Below are 17,471 nucleotides of genomic sequence, written 5' to 3' on the forward strand. Positions count from 1 at the left end.
TGGGCTAAACTCTGTAGCCTGTTCTAGCCCAGGATGAATAATAGGCTGAAGGAAAGTTAAGATCTCAGCCCACATGTGGCCCCAGTCCCGTCCCATGTATAGCACTGACTAGTGCCGCTGTCTGGGAGCTCAGATGCCTGGTTTTTCTTGAGACTTTCAGACTTGTACCTTACTCCCACCTCATTCCCAGCCTGAGCCCGAGGTGGGGTGATATCATCCACTTCCAAATTTTCTAAGCCCTTTCAACCTCATTCAGTCCAACAGCCTTGATCAGGGCCACAGTTCTGTAACAAACTATTCAGTATCTTCCCCTGGGAACACTTCAGTCCTCAGCAAGTCCCACTCCTCCACCAAACACTGAGCTGAGGACATCGGACCCCTATCTGTCTCCAACCTGTCACGGGTGCGAGCAGACATGATGCTGCTGTGGACAGCCTGTCCTCCAATCATCCCTAATACCACAGGAACTTAAACAAAAGGCCAGCCCTTCCAGTTCACCACCTGGATCTTTCTTGTCGATGTTTATTCTAACTAATCTCTAAACCCTTACCCATTCATCAGGCTTAGGCCAGGAAAGCTGAGCCTAGCTGGCTAGGAAATGGCTGGCATCAGGAAAACTGTTTTAGCAGCAGGAAAGTTATCAGCAGGGGACCTGGGAGATCAGAGACAGGACAAACAGTGACACAGAGACTTGGGCTTGTGCCCTGATAAACTACATGCCGTGTGTGTGTGTGTGTGTGTGTGTGTGTGTGTGTGTGTGTGTGTGTGTGTGTGTGTGTGTGTGTGTGTGTGTGTGTGTGTACATATGCCCGCATGAAGGCTCCTTCTTTGGAAGAGAGGCATTTTACATCAGCAATTCAAAGAGTGGTGGGAGAGATCAGGGGAAGAGAAGAGGGACAGAGCAGGAAGGACACCACCATTAAGTCCAAGCCCTGGAGGCCCAAAGTCCAGTTCCAGCGCTGCCATTCACTTGATCAGGTCACTTGCTTCTGAGTTTCAGAGCTGTCTTCAGAAGTTCTGGGCCTTCCCATTTGTAAAAGGGAAGGATTCTCAGAGGTCTGGAGACCCTCTATCTCACTGGGGAAAGATGAGGAGAACACAAGGTGGAAAGGGGAGAAGATAGCACATGAGTCAAGCAGAAAGCTGAAAGGACTGGGAAACAATGCAGAGGGAGTTCTTTGCTTCTCCAGGCCCAACCAAGTGAGGTGGGAAATGACTTTTGGGTACAGCCAGATGCCCTGCTGCCAGGAACATTCAAACACACACAAGAGTTGGAGATGGCATCTCTGAGAAGTGGGCAAGTCATAGGGCTTGTGTAGCCCAGAAGCCCCATCTAATAAGTGTCAATCCTTGCACTGCTCTGCCAGGATCACACAATGTCAGCTTCACAGCTACCTTAGCTGCACCTGCCCACACCCTTGATGATTGTCCCTTCTCAGCCTCTCTTCACAGCCATCCAACAGACTCTCCTCACAGGTGAACTGGGACCCTGTTCCTGTCCTGGGCAAGCAGGGGGAGGGATTGAAAAAGAGAGGCAAACATAGCCAGTCACTCCCAACAAATAATACCACTACCCACAGAAAACTTACATACAAGGCTGAACAAGGAGAGGGACAGTGCAGGTCTGCCCCTCCCCCACCCAGCCCAGGACTCTGTAGATGGCCTTGGCCTAGTTACTTGTCTTCTGGGCCACCCAGGCCCTTCCCTCCAGATGGTTCCTGTCCTTGGACAGACAAGAGACAGGAGACCCACACAGAGCCCCCACAGCTGGAAATCCTCAGCCCCACTTCCTGGTGGAATGTGCTCTTGAAGCCCCCCAGCTGCCTTGAACCTTTCCAGTCTCACACCACACAAAGCTCCTGGCTCTGGGATACAGGAACCTGGGAAAGAGATTCTCGGGGTAACCCAGACATCTCAGATACCTCAGCAGGAGCTACAGTGAGGAATCTCGCTCTTGGGGGTGGGGGGACGGGATAGGAAAGACATCAAGGAGAGTTCAAACCCAAAGTGCGTAGTGGTTCCTATTTGAGGACAGGGCCCAGGCAACCTAGGTGGGGAGCCTTAGAGCCTGGAGAGGCTGAACAGGTGCAGAAGATTGGGTGCTGGGAGGTCTCCAGAGCATGCTGTGGTCCTTTCAGACTCCCTCCTTTTTGATATGTCTGCTGTGCCCTCTCCCACTTTTCACAGTGGCCATCTGCTCCTAGGAAAAGGACAAAGGGGGAAAGGGACTCAAGTTGGGGCGGAACAGGCTGGCTTCAGCAGACCTGGAAGAGGAACCTTGGTAGCTGCAACCCGCCCTCTCCTGGACTACCCAGAGGTGCCCTTAGTATAGGTAAAGGACCCATCATGTCTCCCCTTCTCCCCCTCACCCCTTACTTACTATCGCATCTGCGTGTGCCCAGGGCTTCTCACCTGAACGAAGCCCAAGAGTTTGAAGGATCCTCTGTTGGGCAGCATCAGCAGTTGCCCCCTGCCCAGCGCGCTCGGGACGCAAGGAGGAGGCCTCGGATCAGACTGGAGCGCTCGCTGCCTGGCACCTAGGAGTCTTCTTCACCTTCACTGGCACCTCCAGGCTCAGCCTCGCGGGATGGGCGCCACTCGCGAGCCAGCAGTGCCGTGAGCCCTTGGGCACGGAGGAGGAGGCTGCTGCCCAGGAACAAGATCCCGCAGAGCACGAGCAGAGACAGCACACCCAGCACCGCTGCCTGCACCGCGCGAGGCCCCTGGCTCTCCGGAGGCTGCAGGGGTTCCCCGGATTGGTTGCAGCAGCTCAGCCAGGAAGCCTGGGCCACTGCACCCACCTGAGAGCCGTTCATGTTCCCAAGGCTGCTACCCAGATGTGCGGGAGCTCAGGCTGGTGGGTGGGCCAGAGGGCGGACCGAGGCATAGCTGGGATTCAAGGGGGCGGATCTCAGGAGCCCTGCAACCTCACTCCCAGCTCAAGCTCCTCGCCTCCTAGAGGACTGCTCTTCCCCGTGTAAACCGGTTCGCTGGACAGGCAGGGCTCCTAATCCTGGTGCATTTCTCCTAATTCCCAAGGCGCACACATGTACCTTGGCGACCTCAGATCCTATGTCACCAAGGCTCTCTTCCCTTGCAAAGAAGGCCAAGAGCTAACACCTCCTTCGGGACTACTCAAAGCCTATCCCAGTTGCAGACTGGGAATACTGATCCACTAGGCAGGACTCAGGACCAAAAAAAAAGTTTCAACCCTGATGCTGGTGGCTCACACCTATAATCCTAGCTACTCAGGAAGCTGAGATCTGAGGATCACAGTTCAAAGCCAACCTGAGCAGAAACTCTTTTGAGACTCATCTCTAATTACACACCAAAAAAGCCTGAAGTGGTGCTGTGGCTCAAGTGATAACAGTACTAGGCATGAGTAAAAAAAAAAGCTCAGGGACAGCCCCAGGACCAGCACAAAAAAAAAAAAAAAAAAAAAAAAAATCTTCCCAGGACCAAAGTTCAACACTGCTAGTTGCCCCCACTAAGATGACACAAACAAGCAGCCTAAAGTATGTGGGTGATGCACTCTTACGCTGGGACAAACAGACCCATGCTTCCCCTGGATTCCAGCACATGGAAGATGGAACAAGGTACCCAGATTTCAGGACCTACCCCAACTCCTATTCTCCTGCCTCACTGGCCAAGGAAAGTCCTATTTACCAATAACAGAGAGCAGATCTGAGCTAAGCTGCCAGCATTCCTATCCCTACCCCAGGGGAATCACATATGCCAAAAGGAATAGGCTCTTCACCAAGGGCAGCCCATAACCAGCTGGGTACCATATAACTCAGCCAGGGAGTGGGAATATGGAGTCCGGATGCAAAAAAAAAAGAGCTTGGAAAGTTGACATGGAAGCAAGACCTTCCACCTAGATCCCCAGAAAAAATCTGCAGCAAGCTTTCCATCCTCCTTTCAAAATAAAGTCACTGGTAAACATCTATCAATCAACTATGCCTCAGAAGGAAAAAGGAAGGAGGAACCTGCCCTATAACAGGCCAGCCATCTGGAGTCCTCCAGGATGCCCAGAAACCATGAGGAGGACCTCACAAAACCTGACAGCAAACAGCCATGGACAAGGGTGGCATGACCAGGGTAAAACACACTAACACTTCCTGGCCATCCTGGCTACTTACCTGCTCCAGGACATTGAACAATACCTCCCCCCACCGTTCACACCCCTCTGCACATGCAACTAGTCAATTCAAAGTGCAAAACATTGCAAAATATTGAACAAATCAATAAAGCCTAGCATACAATAGATTCTGAGTATGCTTGTGTAAAATTTGTGTAAACTACCACAGCAGTGCCTAATAACAGTGAGAAGGCCCAACCTAGACATGTCACCAGACACCACAACTGCAAGCTAGCCAGTATCTTCCCAGTTACCTCACATTAAAATGATTTTCTAGTGTAAGTCAGGACCTGTGTGTGTTTCATAAAGACCAAGACATTCTTGGATTAATCACAATCACATCTGAGTTGTAACACATACTTATGTGAATGTCCAACAAAGCTGCAAATTCTATCTTTAATCCTATCCACCTCCTTGTCTCAGCTTGGAATAAATGCCAACACATATCTGTGTTCTTCACAGGAATGGCAGAAAGTATAAATGCTTCAGAGCAGGACACAGTCCAAAGGAGAGATAGTTGAACCCAAACTCACATCTCAACTTTATTCACCAGCCTTAAGGGGCTCTGCTGTACAATGCAAAAAGAAGAGGGATTCCCCCCCCTTCCCCTTCCCCAAAGACTACAGGCAGAACCTGATCATCAGCAAAGGTAAAAGGGATGACCAGAGGCTGGCTACCATAAAACAAGGAAGCCAGGGGCTACCCTTTCCAAGTCTCATCAATGACCCAGAGTCAGTTCCAGAGCCCCAAAGGGCCTGACAGTACAATCTTCAGAAGCCAACATCTGAGAGCCATTGAGGATCTCCCAAGGCTCCAGCAAGGGCTACAAGGCAAGGGTGTCTTTGATAAGCCTGCGCATGGTGGTAGTGACTGAGGTGCCCAGAGCGTCGGTGATCTGAAAGGAGATTTTGTACAGGTAGGGCTGCACATCCTTCAAGCCTGTGTCAAACACGTTGTCCACTTCTGACTGCGTGGGCATCTTGGGCAGGTACTCATGCCGGTTCATCACCTCCACAATGTTGATGATCTTCTCACAGAGCTTCTCACCCACCTTCTCCCTGCAGATCTGGCGCTCCTGCTCTGTGGCCAGGGCCACCACATGCACCTTGACTGTCCATACTTCCCATGGGATGCACTCATCTGAGAAAGGCCAGCGAGACTTCTTCTTCTGATAGAACTCCAAGGATATCTGCCCCAGCCCATCACCACCTGAATTTCGAAGTGCATCCTGGGAAAGAAGGTATAACAGATGAGCAGGCCCAGGCTCTGAAAGGGTTCATCCTATACCCTAGGGATCTAGGTTCTCCCAATTTGATCAGCCCTCCAGGGATGTCAGGAAATGAGACCCAAAGAGGATAAAGGATTTAATAAGGTCATACAGCAAACTCTAGCCTGAAATTGAGATTCAAATAAAACAACACTTGTCTCCTCACTCAGCAACCCCCGCCCCCGCCCCCAGCCCTGTCCCACAGTCCTGGGGCTTGAATTCAGGGCTTGGGCACTATCACTGACCTTCTTTTGTACAAGGCTAGCTCTCTACCACTTGAGCCATAGTAACACTTCCGGCTTTTTTTCTTTTTTTTTTTCATTTTTTTGTCGGTTATGGGGCTTGAACTCTGGGCCTGGGCACTGTCTCTGTGCTGTTCAACTCAAGGTTAGCGCTCTACCACTTGAGCCACAGTGCCACTTCCCAGCTTTTTCTATTTATGTGGTACTGAGGAATTGAACCCAGGGCTTCATGCATGCTAGGCAAGTACTCTACCACTAACCACATTCCTAGCCTCTGCTTCAACTCTCTTAAGAACTGATATTATAGGACTCACTCTGTTTCTGGTCTTGAGACATTTGCTCTATGCCAGGAATTTTAAACAAAGAATCACACTGGTTCTTCTCAACAATACCATGAAGTAGAGAGATCACTTCCAACTTACTGAGGTAAAAGCAGGCTCAGAAGAGGAAAGTAGGACTGGGAGTGTGGCTTAGTGGTAGAGTGCTTGCCTAGCATGCATGAAGCCCTGGGTTGGATTCCTCACTAGCACATACACAGAAAAAGCCAGAAGTAGCACTGTGGCTCAAGCAGTAGAGTGCTGGTCTTGAACAAAAGAAGAGGAGGGGGAAGAAAAGGAGGAGGAGGAAGAGGAGGAGGAGGAGGAGGAGAAAGAGGAGGAGAAAGAGGAGGAGGAGGAGGAGGAGGAGGAAGAGGAGGAAGAGGAAGAAGAGGAGGAGGAGGAGGAGGAGGAAAGAAGGAGGGAAAAGAAAGAAGAAGGAGGAAGAAGAAGAAGAGGAAAGTAGTCCATGAACTGCTGCACAAGGGTTTGAATCTGTATGGTCCAGTTTTAAAACCTTTGTTTTTTGCCTTCATATTGAGGGCTTTTCTTTCCACAATCCCACCTCTGTAGTCCCTAACCTTCAGAATATTTTCTAATATTTCCTGTTCCCCTTCTTGCTTCTCTACTGCTAATTAAACACCTCTTCATTCAATTATGACAACTCAAACCTTTTTTTTTTTTTGGTGGTACTAGGGTTTGAACTCAGGGCCTTGTATTCACTGGGCTTGCTTGCTCAGTTAGTGTTCTATCACCTACGCCATGCGGCTAGTATTGTTTTGGGCTGGTTAAATGAAGACAGAGTCTCAAAGAATTTTCTGCCCTGGGCTGGCTAAGAACCATGATCCTCCTCAACCTTCTAAATAGCTAAGATTACATACAGATGTGAACCCAACTCACATATTCTTTTTGAAAAGTAAGAAGAGGGGATTATAAAGCCTAGTGAACCTTGTTTAGAAAAAAGGGAAAGAATGAGTTCAACCAGACCTGAGTGGTTCTCCTTATTCTTCTCAGAGAAGCTAAAGGGACCAACTAGGCCAACCACTGCCTATTCTGTCCAAGAGATCTCCTCCCAGCCAGGCCCTGAAGCCTATTCTATCTGTGTCAGTGGCAACCCAGAGGGTAAGGATGCCTCAAATTCTGAACTATCCATTAGGAAATAGACTCTCCTCCACAAACAAACCAAGGCCATGTGACTCTGACTGACGGTAACAATAGCTAACAGTTGTGTAATGCTTACTGTGTGTTGGGCTCTGTTCCAAACACTGGATACATTTGCTTCATTTAATCCTTACAGTACTCACTCCTTATGCAGAAGATACAATTTATCATTCCAGACCACTCCACAGAGTGGAGACACTTGCCCAAGGTTACAGACTTGCTGGGTGTTAGGAACTGGCTCCAGAGTCCAAGCTCTTAACCACTCAGCTCTGGGTGCCTCCAAGTGCAGAGTGGTGAATAGAAAACTTGGTGAGGGGCTGGGAAAGTGGCTCAGTGGTAGAGCACTTGCCTTGCATGCATGAGGCCCTGGGTTCGATTCCTCAGCACCACATAAGCAAAAAAAAGTCAGAAGTGGCGCTGTGGCTCAAGTGGTAGAGCGCTAGCCTTAAGCTGAAGAGCTGAGGGACAGCGCCCAGGCCCAGAGTTCAGGCCCCATGACCGGACCCAAAAAAAAAAAAAAGAAAGAAAGAAAAGAAAACTTGGTGAACTCGCCATGTCTAGACTTAAAGAGAAGGGGATAGAGAGGTTAAATGCTATTAGCCCAGGAAGGGGTCCACCTGACATTAGGCCACCCACTCCAATAAGTGCAGTGCCCAGGAGTAGAGGAACAATGTAGATATTTGTAGAATAGAAATTAGACACAGCCCTCAAAAAAAAAAAAAAAAGAAAGAAAGAAAGAAAAAATTCCCGGCTGGAATGTGGCTTAGTGGAAGCATGGGTTCGATTCCTCAGTACCACATAAACAGAAAAAGCTGGAAGTGGCACTGTGGCTCAAGTGATAAAGTGCTAGGCTTAAGCAAAGAGCTCAGGGACAGTGCCCAGGCCCTGAGTTCAAGTCCCAGGACTGGCACAAAAAAAAAAAAAAAAAATTCCCTTTGCTAGCTTCAAATACCACTTACTAGCTAGGTGCCAGTGTCTCACTCCTATAATCCTAGCTACTCAAGAAGCTGAGATCTGAGGATCATGGTTTGAAGCCAACCCAGTCAGAAAAGTCTATGAGATTCATCTCCAAACAACCACCAAAAAGTAGCAAGTAGAGTTATGGCTCTAATGGTAGAATGCTAGCCTTGAGCAAAAAAGCTCAAAAACAGTGCTCTACCCCAGGACTGGTATGTGTACGCGCGCGCGCGCATACACACACACACACACACACACACGCACACGCACACGCACACACACACACACATACGGTATTGAAATAGTAAACCTAGCTATGTAGAAAGCTGAGACTGGGAAGACTGTAGCTCCAGCCCAGTCCAGGCAGAGAACTCCAACAGACTCCATCTTCATAGAGGGATACTAGATGTGGTGACGTGTACCTATTATTCCAACAACTAAAGGAAGCCTAAAGTAGATAGATCATGGCTTAGGCACCTGCCTGAGCAGGAAGTGAAACCTTATCCTAAAAATAACCAGCAAAAAACAGGTGAGATGCATCGCTCACATGGTACAGTGCCAGGCTAACAAGCACAAGGTCCTGAATTCAAACTCCTGCACCACTAAAAAAATAAATTACAATTTTTAAATGGCTAGGCTTTGGTGGCACACACTACTCAGGTGTCTGAAATCGAGGATCACAGTTTGGAAGTTTGCCTGGGCAGGAAAGTCCATGACACCCTTATCACCAATAAACTACCAAAAATCTGGAAGTAAAATTGTGGCTTAAATGGTAGAGCTCTAGTCTTGAGCAAAAGAAGCTCAAGGATAGCACCCAAACGCTGAGTTCAAGCCCCAGAACAGGCACAGAAAAGAAAAAATAAACACTGTACCTTCTCTCAATGCAGACAAATGCACACTGCCATTTCCACTACCTGAGGTCACCTTGCCAGGTGTGTCCCTACCACACCTTTCTCCCTGACTACACGGGCATACAAACACATGCTGCGAGCCAGGCACTATTGACTCACGCCTGTAATCCTACTCAGCTACTCAGGAAGCTGAGATCTGAGGATCATGGTTGAAAGCCAGCCCGACAGGCAAGTCCATGAGATGCTTATCTCCAATAAAAAACCACTAGAAAAAAAATCTTATTTCATAGCTGGGTACTGGTGGCTCATGCCTGGTCATCCTAGCTACTCAGGAGGCTGAGATCTGAGGATCATGGTTCAAAGCCATCCCGGGCAGGAAAGTCCGTAAGACTCTTATCTCCAATAAACCACCAGAAAACTGGGAGTGGCGCTGTGGCTCAAGTGGCAGAACGCTCACCTTGAGCTGAAGAGCTGAGGTACAGCACCCAGGCTCAGAGTTCAAGCCCCACAACTGACAAAAAAAAAATGCTACACCAGCCAAAGGGACTCTTCATTATCAGTGAACTACTCCATAGCCAAGAAATCCTCTCTCTAAGGACATTTCAAAAGGAAAGGCTGAGACTTGTGAGAAGAGAAATGAACACAAAACAAAGAAGCAATCACAGGGAGCTGTGTGGCCAGAAACAGTTAAGACCACAGGGGCAATGACCAGCACCCCAAAGGGACATGACTGCCAACACTGCTTCCCACTTTTCCATCTTCCCTGGATACATGTAGGAGCACATGGCTCCAACTATACCCAGTCATGCAAGCCCTCCCCCAGTTAAGACTGCAGGGACAATGACCAGCACCCCAAAGGGACATGCCTGCCAACACTGCTTCCCGCTCTTCCTTCTTCCCTGGGTACGTGTAGGAGCACACAGCCCCAACTATACCCAGACATGCAGGCCCTCCCCACCAGAGCTCTCAACATGCCTATTCCTTAGAGACAGAAAGGACCCAACTCTCACTCCCAGGAGGGAAGCTCTCACTCCCAGGAGGTAAGCCAGCTAGCAGTCACCTGCCATTAGTTGTGCCATATACCTACCTTGAACTCCCCAACAACTTTGCGCAGGGCGCGGTCTAGCTCCTCAGAGGAAACACGGACATAGGTGAAGTCAATGAAGTCACAGTCAACATCCTGAGTGCCCACGGTGCCAATGGAGTAGGTACCTTCCTTCTTGTAGTGGAACTTGCCCGTGCTGCGATGCAGAAGCACCGTGTGCAGCACGGCAAGCATTGCCTCCTCCACCTGTCGCCCCTCCACTGACACCTCCAGCACCTCTGAGCGACAGTTCATCCTGCAGCTGGCAACCACACCAGGACCACGGACAAGAAGAAGACAGGGAGCTTCACCTCACCCAGACGCTACCCTGCAAATGAAGATTGTGTCAGAATGATAACCCCTTCCAAATATCTAATCTGTAGTAACTGTCTGGCATGTTCAACTCAGCCTCTGCCCTATTGGCCCTTTTCTGTTTTGGCATCACATTCCATCTGAGAACCACAGACTCTCAGGATCAGAAAGGGGCAGAGCTTCAAAGTTACCAGTCCAAACACCTGCCCAACGCTGTTCAGAGGGCTATGAAGAGTCAATATATCCCTGAATCAAGACTAAATATGTACACAAAAAACTTAAGTCTGAGCTGGGCTTTTGGTGGCTCATGCCACTTGGGAAGCTGAGATTGGGAGAACTGAAGTTCAAAGTCAGCCCAGGCAGAAAAACTTTCAAGTCTCCATCTTGACCAAGAGCTGAATGTGGTGGCACATCTGTTAGCTATAATTGGAAGTCTAAAATAGATGGATCTGTGGCCCAGAAACATAACCACACAAGAAGCAAAACTATCTTAAAAATAACCAGTGCAGGGGCTAGGAAGTTGGCTTAGCATGCATGAAGCCCTGGGTTCCATTCCTCACTACCATTAAACAGAAAAAGCCGGAAGTGGCACTGTAGCTCAAGAGGTAGAGTGCTAGCCTTGAGTGAAAGAGCTCAGACTCAGCACCCAAGCCCTGAGTTCAAGCCCCATGACTGGTCAAAAGAAAGAAAGAAAAGAAAAATGACCAGTACAAAAAAAGAGGTAGAGGAGGGCTGGGAATGTAGTTTAGTGGTTGAGTGCTTGCCTAGCATACATGAAGCCCTGGGTTCAATTTCTCAGTACCATACAAACAGAAAAGGCCAGAAGTGGCGCTGTAGCTTAAGTGGTAGAGCACTAGCCTTGAGCCAAAGAAGCTCAGAGACAATGCCAGGCCCTGAGTTCAAGCCCCAGGACTAGCAAAAAAAAAAAAAAGGTGGAGGAATAGCTCAGTGATAGAATGCCTGCCTAACAAGCACAAGGCCAAGTTCAAACCCCAGTATGATGCAAAAATTCCTGTTCTTTAGCTCTAAGTGAATAACAAAGAATGACTCTATTTGGGAGGTCACAGCATGCTTTTGAAAGCCAATGGAAGCTATGGTGATAACTGGGCTTTTAAAACTTGAGTGACACACCACAGACACATCCACACTGAATCTCATATTTCCAAGTCCATCCAGACAGGTGGGCAGACAGGCAGGGAGGCCAGCTGGAGATCAGCTAGATGCCAGTACAGCAGTTAAAGAAACTGTACATTAGGTGGAATGGGAAGGTGGCTTGGTGGTAGAGCGTTTGCCTCACATGCATGAGGCCCTGGGTTCGATTCCTCTGCACCAGATAAGCAGAAAAAAGCCAAAAGTGGTGCTGTGGCTCAAGTGGTAGAGCACTAGCTTTGAGCTGAAGAGCTGAGGGACAGCGCCCAGGCCCAGAGTTCAGGCCCTACAACCGACCAAAAAAAAAAAGAAAAGAAAAAGAAAAAAAAGAAACTGTACATTAGGTGCAGGGCAGTGAAGAGAAGAAAAGGGTTCTCCTGTCAACAATCCTGGGTATGAATCCCACCTATACTGCATTTTTGGATGTTTTGTTTGGTTGGATTTTTTCAGACAGAGTCCCAGACTGGTACATAATTCCTGGACTCAAGCTATCCTCCTGTCTCAGCTTCCTGAGAGGCGGGGACTACAGGTTCACCTGGCCCTCCTACATCTTGTCCTATGCTAGTGTTTGGATCTTAAATGCTCCTCAAAGATCATGTGTTATGTTTTTGGTGCTACTGAGAAATGGTGGAATTTTTAACAAGTGGTGCCTAGTAGAAGGAAGTCAGGTCATCTTAAAGATGACATTGGGAATAAGGTCTTTTTTCTTATCTTTTTGCTTTCTAGATATCATTGCCCCACAGGCTCTCAGCCACGATGTTGTCATACAAAGGCCTAAAAGGAACAAAGCTAGCCCAGTATGGACTAAAACTATGAGCCAGTATAAATCATTCCTATTTTTAAATTGTTTATCTCAGTATTTTGTCACAGCAATAGAAAGCTGACTAACAAGTAAATCACTCACCAGTTCTAAACCTATGAATTTAGAGTGTAGTAAGGACTAGTCACCGTAGTGCATGTAAATACCATAAGAATATCAACTTAAAAGGCAGGCAATCTTAGCTGAGCGCCGGTGGCTCACGGCTGTAGTCCTAGCTACTCAGGAGGCTAAGAAATGAGGACTGAGGTTCAAAGCCAACCCAGGCAGGAAAGTCTGTGAGACTCTTATCTCCAATTAACCACCAGAAAACCGGAAGTGGCACTGTGGATCAACTGGTAGGGTACTAGGCTTGAGCTGAAGAGCTCAGGGACAGTGCCCAGGCCCAGAGTTCAAGCCCCACAACCAAAAAAAAAAGACAGGCAATCTGGATTGGAATCCTAGCTCTGCCACTTCTCCTGTAACAACTGTGTGGTTTTCCCCATCTGTAAGGAGACAGTAGAGTTAGAGACATAGCTCAGTGGTAGAGGGCTTGCCTAATATGTGCAATATAATTCTCAGCACTGAAAGGAAAAAAGACTATAATAATAGCTATCTTCAAAGACTAGTCTCTGGGATTAAAAGAGTTAGTGTGTGTAAACCACTTGAAGCAGTACCTGTAAGTAGTAAATATTCACTAAGCATTTAGCTAATTCATTATTATACCGGGGGGAAATAGCCACAAGAAACATACAGAGCCAGGACAGGAAATTCGCTACCTTTTTTTTTTTTTTTTTTTTGGGGGGGGGGGTGTCCAGTCGTGGGCCTGATCTCTGGGCCTGGGCACTGTCCCTCAGCTCTTCAGCTCAAGGCTAGCGCTCTACCACTTGAGCCACAGCGCCACTTCTGGCTTTTTTCTTTTTGCTTATATGGTGCTGAGGGATCGAACCCAGGGCCTCATGCATGCAAGGCAAGCACTCTACAAGGCCAGGGCCTTGTATCTCATTTAGGCCCCTAGCTCAGGCTCCTCCAGATCCCACCCCTCCAGAAAGTCAAGCCGGATCAGCCCAGCCCACCTTCCTTCCAAACAGAAACTGCATAGCGTTGGGTCCCCACGGTGCGCAGGGAATCTCATCTCTTAAGAGTCCCCCTGCCTCCCAAGAGCAGAGGCTGACCTCCCCGAGGCGGACTGGAGCCAGAGTACCCCTTTCCCACCAGAGCCCGGTCGCTGGGGTTCGGGTCACCCAGACAAGACCTCTGCGTGAATGCTGACCCTCGAGAGCCGGACACACACACACACACACCGCTGCTGGGCTCCACACCGAGAACGCGGGCTGCACACAGGGTGCGCGCACACGCACACGCACACGCACGCACACACACACACACACACACACACACACACCGCTGCTGGGCTCCACTCCGAGAACGCGGGCTGCACACAGGGTGCACGCCCACCAGGGCCGCGTTCCCCGCCGCCGCCCGCGAACCTGCACGGTCGGACTGGAAGGACCTCGCCGGACTCCCGAGTTCAGGCCGAGCCCCGGACACCGTCCGCACTCGCACAGAAGAGGGCAGACGGCCAGGATGGCCGCTTACCTTCTCCAACTCCCGTCCCGGACCCGCAGACACCGTCCCGGCAGGCGCCCGACCCTCCACAGCAAGAGCCGCTCGGAGGCCGGAAGCTTCGCACCGCCTTGGGCTGGAAGATACCAACTGTGCCCGTGGGGGAGGAGGGCTACCAGGCTTCATGGAGCCCTTGACAGCACCACAGCTACTCACATTGCTGGAAACGCACATGAACGCACACCCACAAATGCTTACTTCTCTATACCTTAGATGCTACGTTTTTCTCGATTCTCTCTCGAGTCGTAAGCCTTGATGGCAAGAAGTATTCCTCCCTCCGTTTGGGCAAATCCATTCACGCCCACCAGCCAGAATGTTGTGGTTTCGGTTGGTACAGCTCACTTCCGCCATAGAGACGGGAGGGAAGGAAAGACTGGGAGGATGCTACGCTGCCCCCTGCGGCGGAAAGGACTCATCGACGGCAAACCTGCGCCTGCCGGGGAGACTTTGATTCCCCACCCGGACGGGACTGAGAGTCCCGGAGGCGCCACTGATCCGATCCCCACAAGACGGGGGGGCATACTATCTAGATGAGCGTGAGCATACCCGCGTGCTGCGGACTCCAGGTGGATGGCCAAGCGTGCCTCGACCCATACAAAGATGCTGGCGAAAGGGGCTTCATCTTTCGGAGGCTTATCTTCGTGCAGCCGCCCTGACGGATGCTGTACCTGGACCGATCCGGTGGTGTCACTTCTTATGAAGTGTGTAAGTCTGTCGTTGCTTCTCTGACATCACTCCTCGTTTCTGATTTCCTTTATAAACAAGCAGGGAGCGGCTTTGGGGGAGGTCACACGGATAGTGCATAGAAAAGGCTTTCGTGGCCTATCTGTGTGTTTTATGAGTGTGAGTGCGTTTCTACTGCTGTGTAACTGTGTTTTGTTTTGTTTTGTTTTTTCTCCATGTGTTTTTTGTAAGCTCAGGGCCCACAGCGATTTATTTGTTAGCCTGCAGAGCCTGGAATGTGCCCACGTCCAACAGGGGGCACTCTTGAGTTGTTTATTTGAGGGTTAAATTGCTCCTTTTCCAAAATAGTCATGCATATGTATCTATCCTACTGGGTAGGTAAGAAATTTATGCTTGGAGAAGTAACTTGCTCAAGATCACTCAATTAAGTGGCAATAGCTGGGATTCAAATCCATTGTTCTTTACCACCACAGAAGTTCCCTATCTGACTTCTCTAGCAACTTCACCCACCAACACTTGGATTTGTAGCCATTTTTCTACCATGCCAGTTCAAGCTACAGGTCTGGACTGAATTCAGTCTAAATGAAGGATAAAGTTTATGTTTTGTTGCCAAAACAATGGCTTGAACTCAGTGCCTTGCTCTTGCTCAGCTACCTTCCTCACAGCTAGCACTCTACCAGTTAAGGCCACACCTCTAGCTTGGCTCTTCTCTGGCTAATTAGAAATGGAGTATTGTACACTCTTCTGCCAGGGCTGTCCTGGAATCTCAAAGGGATTTGATCATCAGGTATAATGGGCTACTGAGTGTCATAACCAGGCTCCAAAAGACCACTGTCATATCCCTCACCTATTAGGCCCCACTCCCCACCTGTACTTTCAAACCCAGCTACACAGCCACCTTTGCTGGCTGGCCTTGACCCCACCATCTTCTTACTCCCTGTCTCTTTCCTTCTTCCCCATGACTCTTCTCACCTACTAGGTATAGGTGCCTGTCTACAGACCAACTCCTCTGGAGCCTGCTACAAATCAGGCCATTAGGAGAAAATATAGGAGAGAGAAGGGCTGGTGAGAACTTGAAGGGGTGGGGGTAATTGGGAATCAATCAACCCTGGTGTGCAGGAGGTACCAGTGCCTGACCCCCAGAGCTTGTCAATACATTCACACATTTAAGTAGTGACTGGCCTCCTTTTAACACACACACACACACACACACACACACACACACACCCCTCCAGGGTCAAGCCCTTCATTACCACTATCTTGATGATATTGAACTTTAGTGGTCACCATGTCATCACCAAAAAGACACTACTGTGCCAAGTTCACTGTTCTTTTCAAGGTAGGTATAATCCAACCCCCACAGCCCCAGTTTATTTACAGATAATAAAACTAAAGTTTCACGATATGCAGTGGTTTGCTATGATGCTTTTTTTCTTCTGGTACTGGGGCTTGAATTCAGGATCTCCTACTTACTAGGAAAGCACTCTACCTCTCCAGCCCCCTTTTTCTTTGGCTATTTTCCAGGTAATGTCTCATTGCTTTTGTTTGTTGTTTTTTTTTTGTGTTTTTTTTTTTGCCAATATTTGGGGCTTGAATTTAGGACCTGACATTCTTACACTGCTTTCTTGCTCATGGCTGGCACTCATCACCTGAATCATACCTCTAGTCCAGCATTTTGCTAATTAATTGGAGGTGGAAGCTCTTAGACTTTTCTGTCTCTGCTGGCTTTGAGCCACAGTTCTTTAGGTCTCAGCCTCCTAAGTAGCTAAGGCATCTTGCTCTCTATACCCAGGCCAGTTTGGGTTGTGATTCTCATACTTGTCCTTCCCTGTGTCACTGGACAAAACACAGTACTACGTCATCCAGCCACTGTAGCTGAGATTAGGTGTTCACTACTGCATCTAGTAATTAGTTGATATGGAGTCTTTCAAACTTTGGGGGAGGGGCCTGGTCTGGCTTTAAACAAAGATCCCCTGGATCTCTGCCTCTCAAAGAGGATTACAGGCTAGAGCCACCACACTCAGCTGTGATGACCAGTTGTATTGTTTGTTTGTTTGTTTTTTTTTTGTCGGTCATGAGTCTTGAACTCTGGGCCTGGGCACTGTCCCTGAGCTCTTCAGCTCAAGGCAAGTGTTGTACCACTTGAGCCACAGAGCCACTTCTGGTTTTCTAGTGGTTAATTAGAGATAAGAGTCTCACAGATGTTCCTGCCCAGGAACCTCAAATCTTGATCCTCAGAGCTCAGCCTCCTGAGTAGCTAGGATTACAGGCATGAGCCTGTTCCTCGTGAAGCACAGATTAACATTTGAAATTGGTAAGCTGAGTAAAGGAGATGGTCCTCTCCAGCATGAGTGGGCTTCATCCAATCAGGAAAAAAAAGCCCAACTCTCCCGATGAGTAAGAGGGACCCCTGTCTGCCTATTTTAGGTCTAGGTCATTGGTCTCCTTTTCGTTCTGTTTCAAGACTGCCAGCACTTAGACTAGAACTACATTTTTCACTCGGCTGGCTCACTAGTGGCTGACATCACATTATAGCTTGGGCCGTCTCAGCCTCCATAATGTATGTATTCCTCATAAATATCTCCCTCTCTGCTGTCTCAGGGCCTGGGGCTTGAACTCAAGGAATCGTGTTCTTAGTTGGCTTTTTCCACTCAAGAATAGCACTCTACCCCTTGAGCTACACCTTTACTTCTGGCTTTTTTTGTCCATTAATTGCAATGAGTCTCACAGACTTTCCTGCCCTGGCTGGCTTTGAACTGGCTTTGAACTGCTCCTCAATTCTTAGCCTCTTGAGTAGCTAGGATTACACACATGAGCCACCAGCAGTCAGGGTTTTGACTTGGTTTGTTTTCATTTTAGTATTGGGGCTTGAACTCAAGGACCAGTA

The 17,471-nt window shown here is 48.9% G+C and overlaps 2 protein-coding genes across 4 annotated transcripts; both read right to left on the reverse strand.

The window, feature by feature from the left end:
• Window positions 1–2,537: 2,537 nt before the first annotated feature.
• On the reverse strand, window positions 2,538–2,816 carry Smim41 (small integral membrane protein 41). The gene has a single exon (XM_042668726.1). The coding sequence runs from the start codon at window positions 2,814–2,816 to the stop codon at window positions 2,538–2,540; it is 279 nt and encodes a 92-aa protein (XP_042524660.1).
• Window positions 2,817–4,655: 1,839 nt separating this feature from the next.
• Window positions 4,656–13,949, reverse strand: Atg101 (autophagy related 101). 3 transcript variants are annotated; one of them, XM_042668754.1, is made up of 3 exons: window positions 13,874–13,949; window positions 10,021–10,345; window positions 4,656–5,366 (listed from the first exon to the last, which is right to left on the reverse strand). In XM_042668754.1, exons 2-3 carry the CDS (start codon window positions 10,270–10,272, stop codon window positions 4,962–4,964), a joined length of 657 nt encoding a protein of 218 aa, XP_042524688.1. In that variant the 5' UTR covers window positions 10,273–10,345; window positions 13,874–13,949; the 3' UTR covers window positions 4,656–4,961. The 3 variants fall into 3 exon arrangements, with proteins under 3 accessions (XP_042524688.1, XP_042524689.1, XP_042524690.1); XM_042668755.1 differs by lacking the exon at window positions 13,874–13,949 and adding an exon at window positions 13,733–13,755; XM_042668756.1 differs by lacking the exon at window positions 13,874–13,949 and adding an exon at window positions 13,597–13,619.
• Between the last annotated feature and the right edge of the window lie 3,522 nt (window positions 13,950–17,471).

Source organism: Dipodomys spectabilis, unplaced genomic scaffold, assembly GCF_019054845.1.
Source record: "Dipodomys spectabilis isolate Male_0828 unplaced genomic scaffold, ASM1905484v1 ptg000477l, whole genome shotgun sequence".
In the NCBI taxonomy this organism is placed as follows: Eukaryota; Metazoa; Chordata; class Mammalia; order Rodentia; family Heteromyidae; genus Dipodomys; species Dipodomys spectabilis.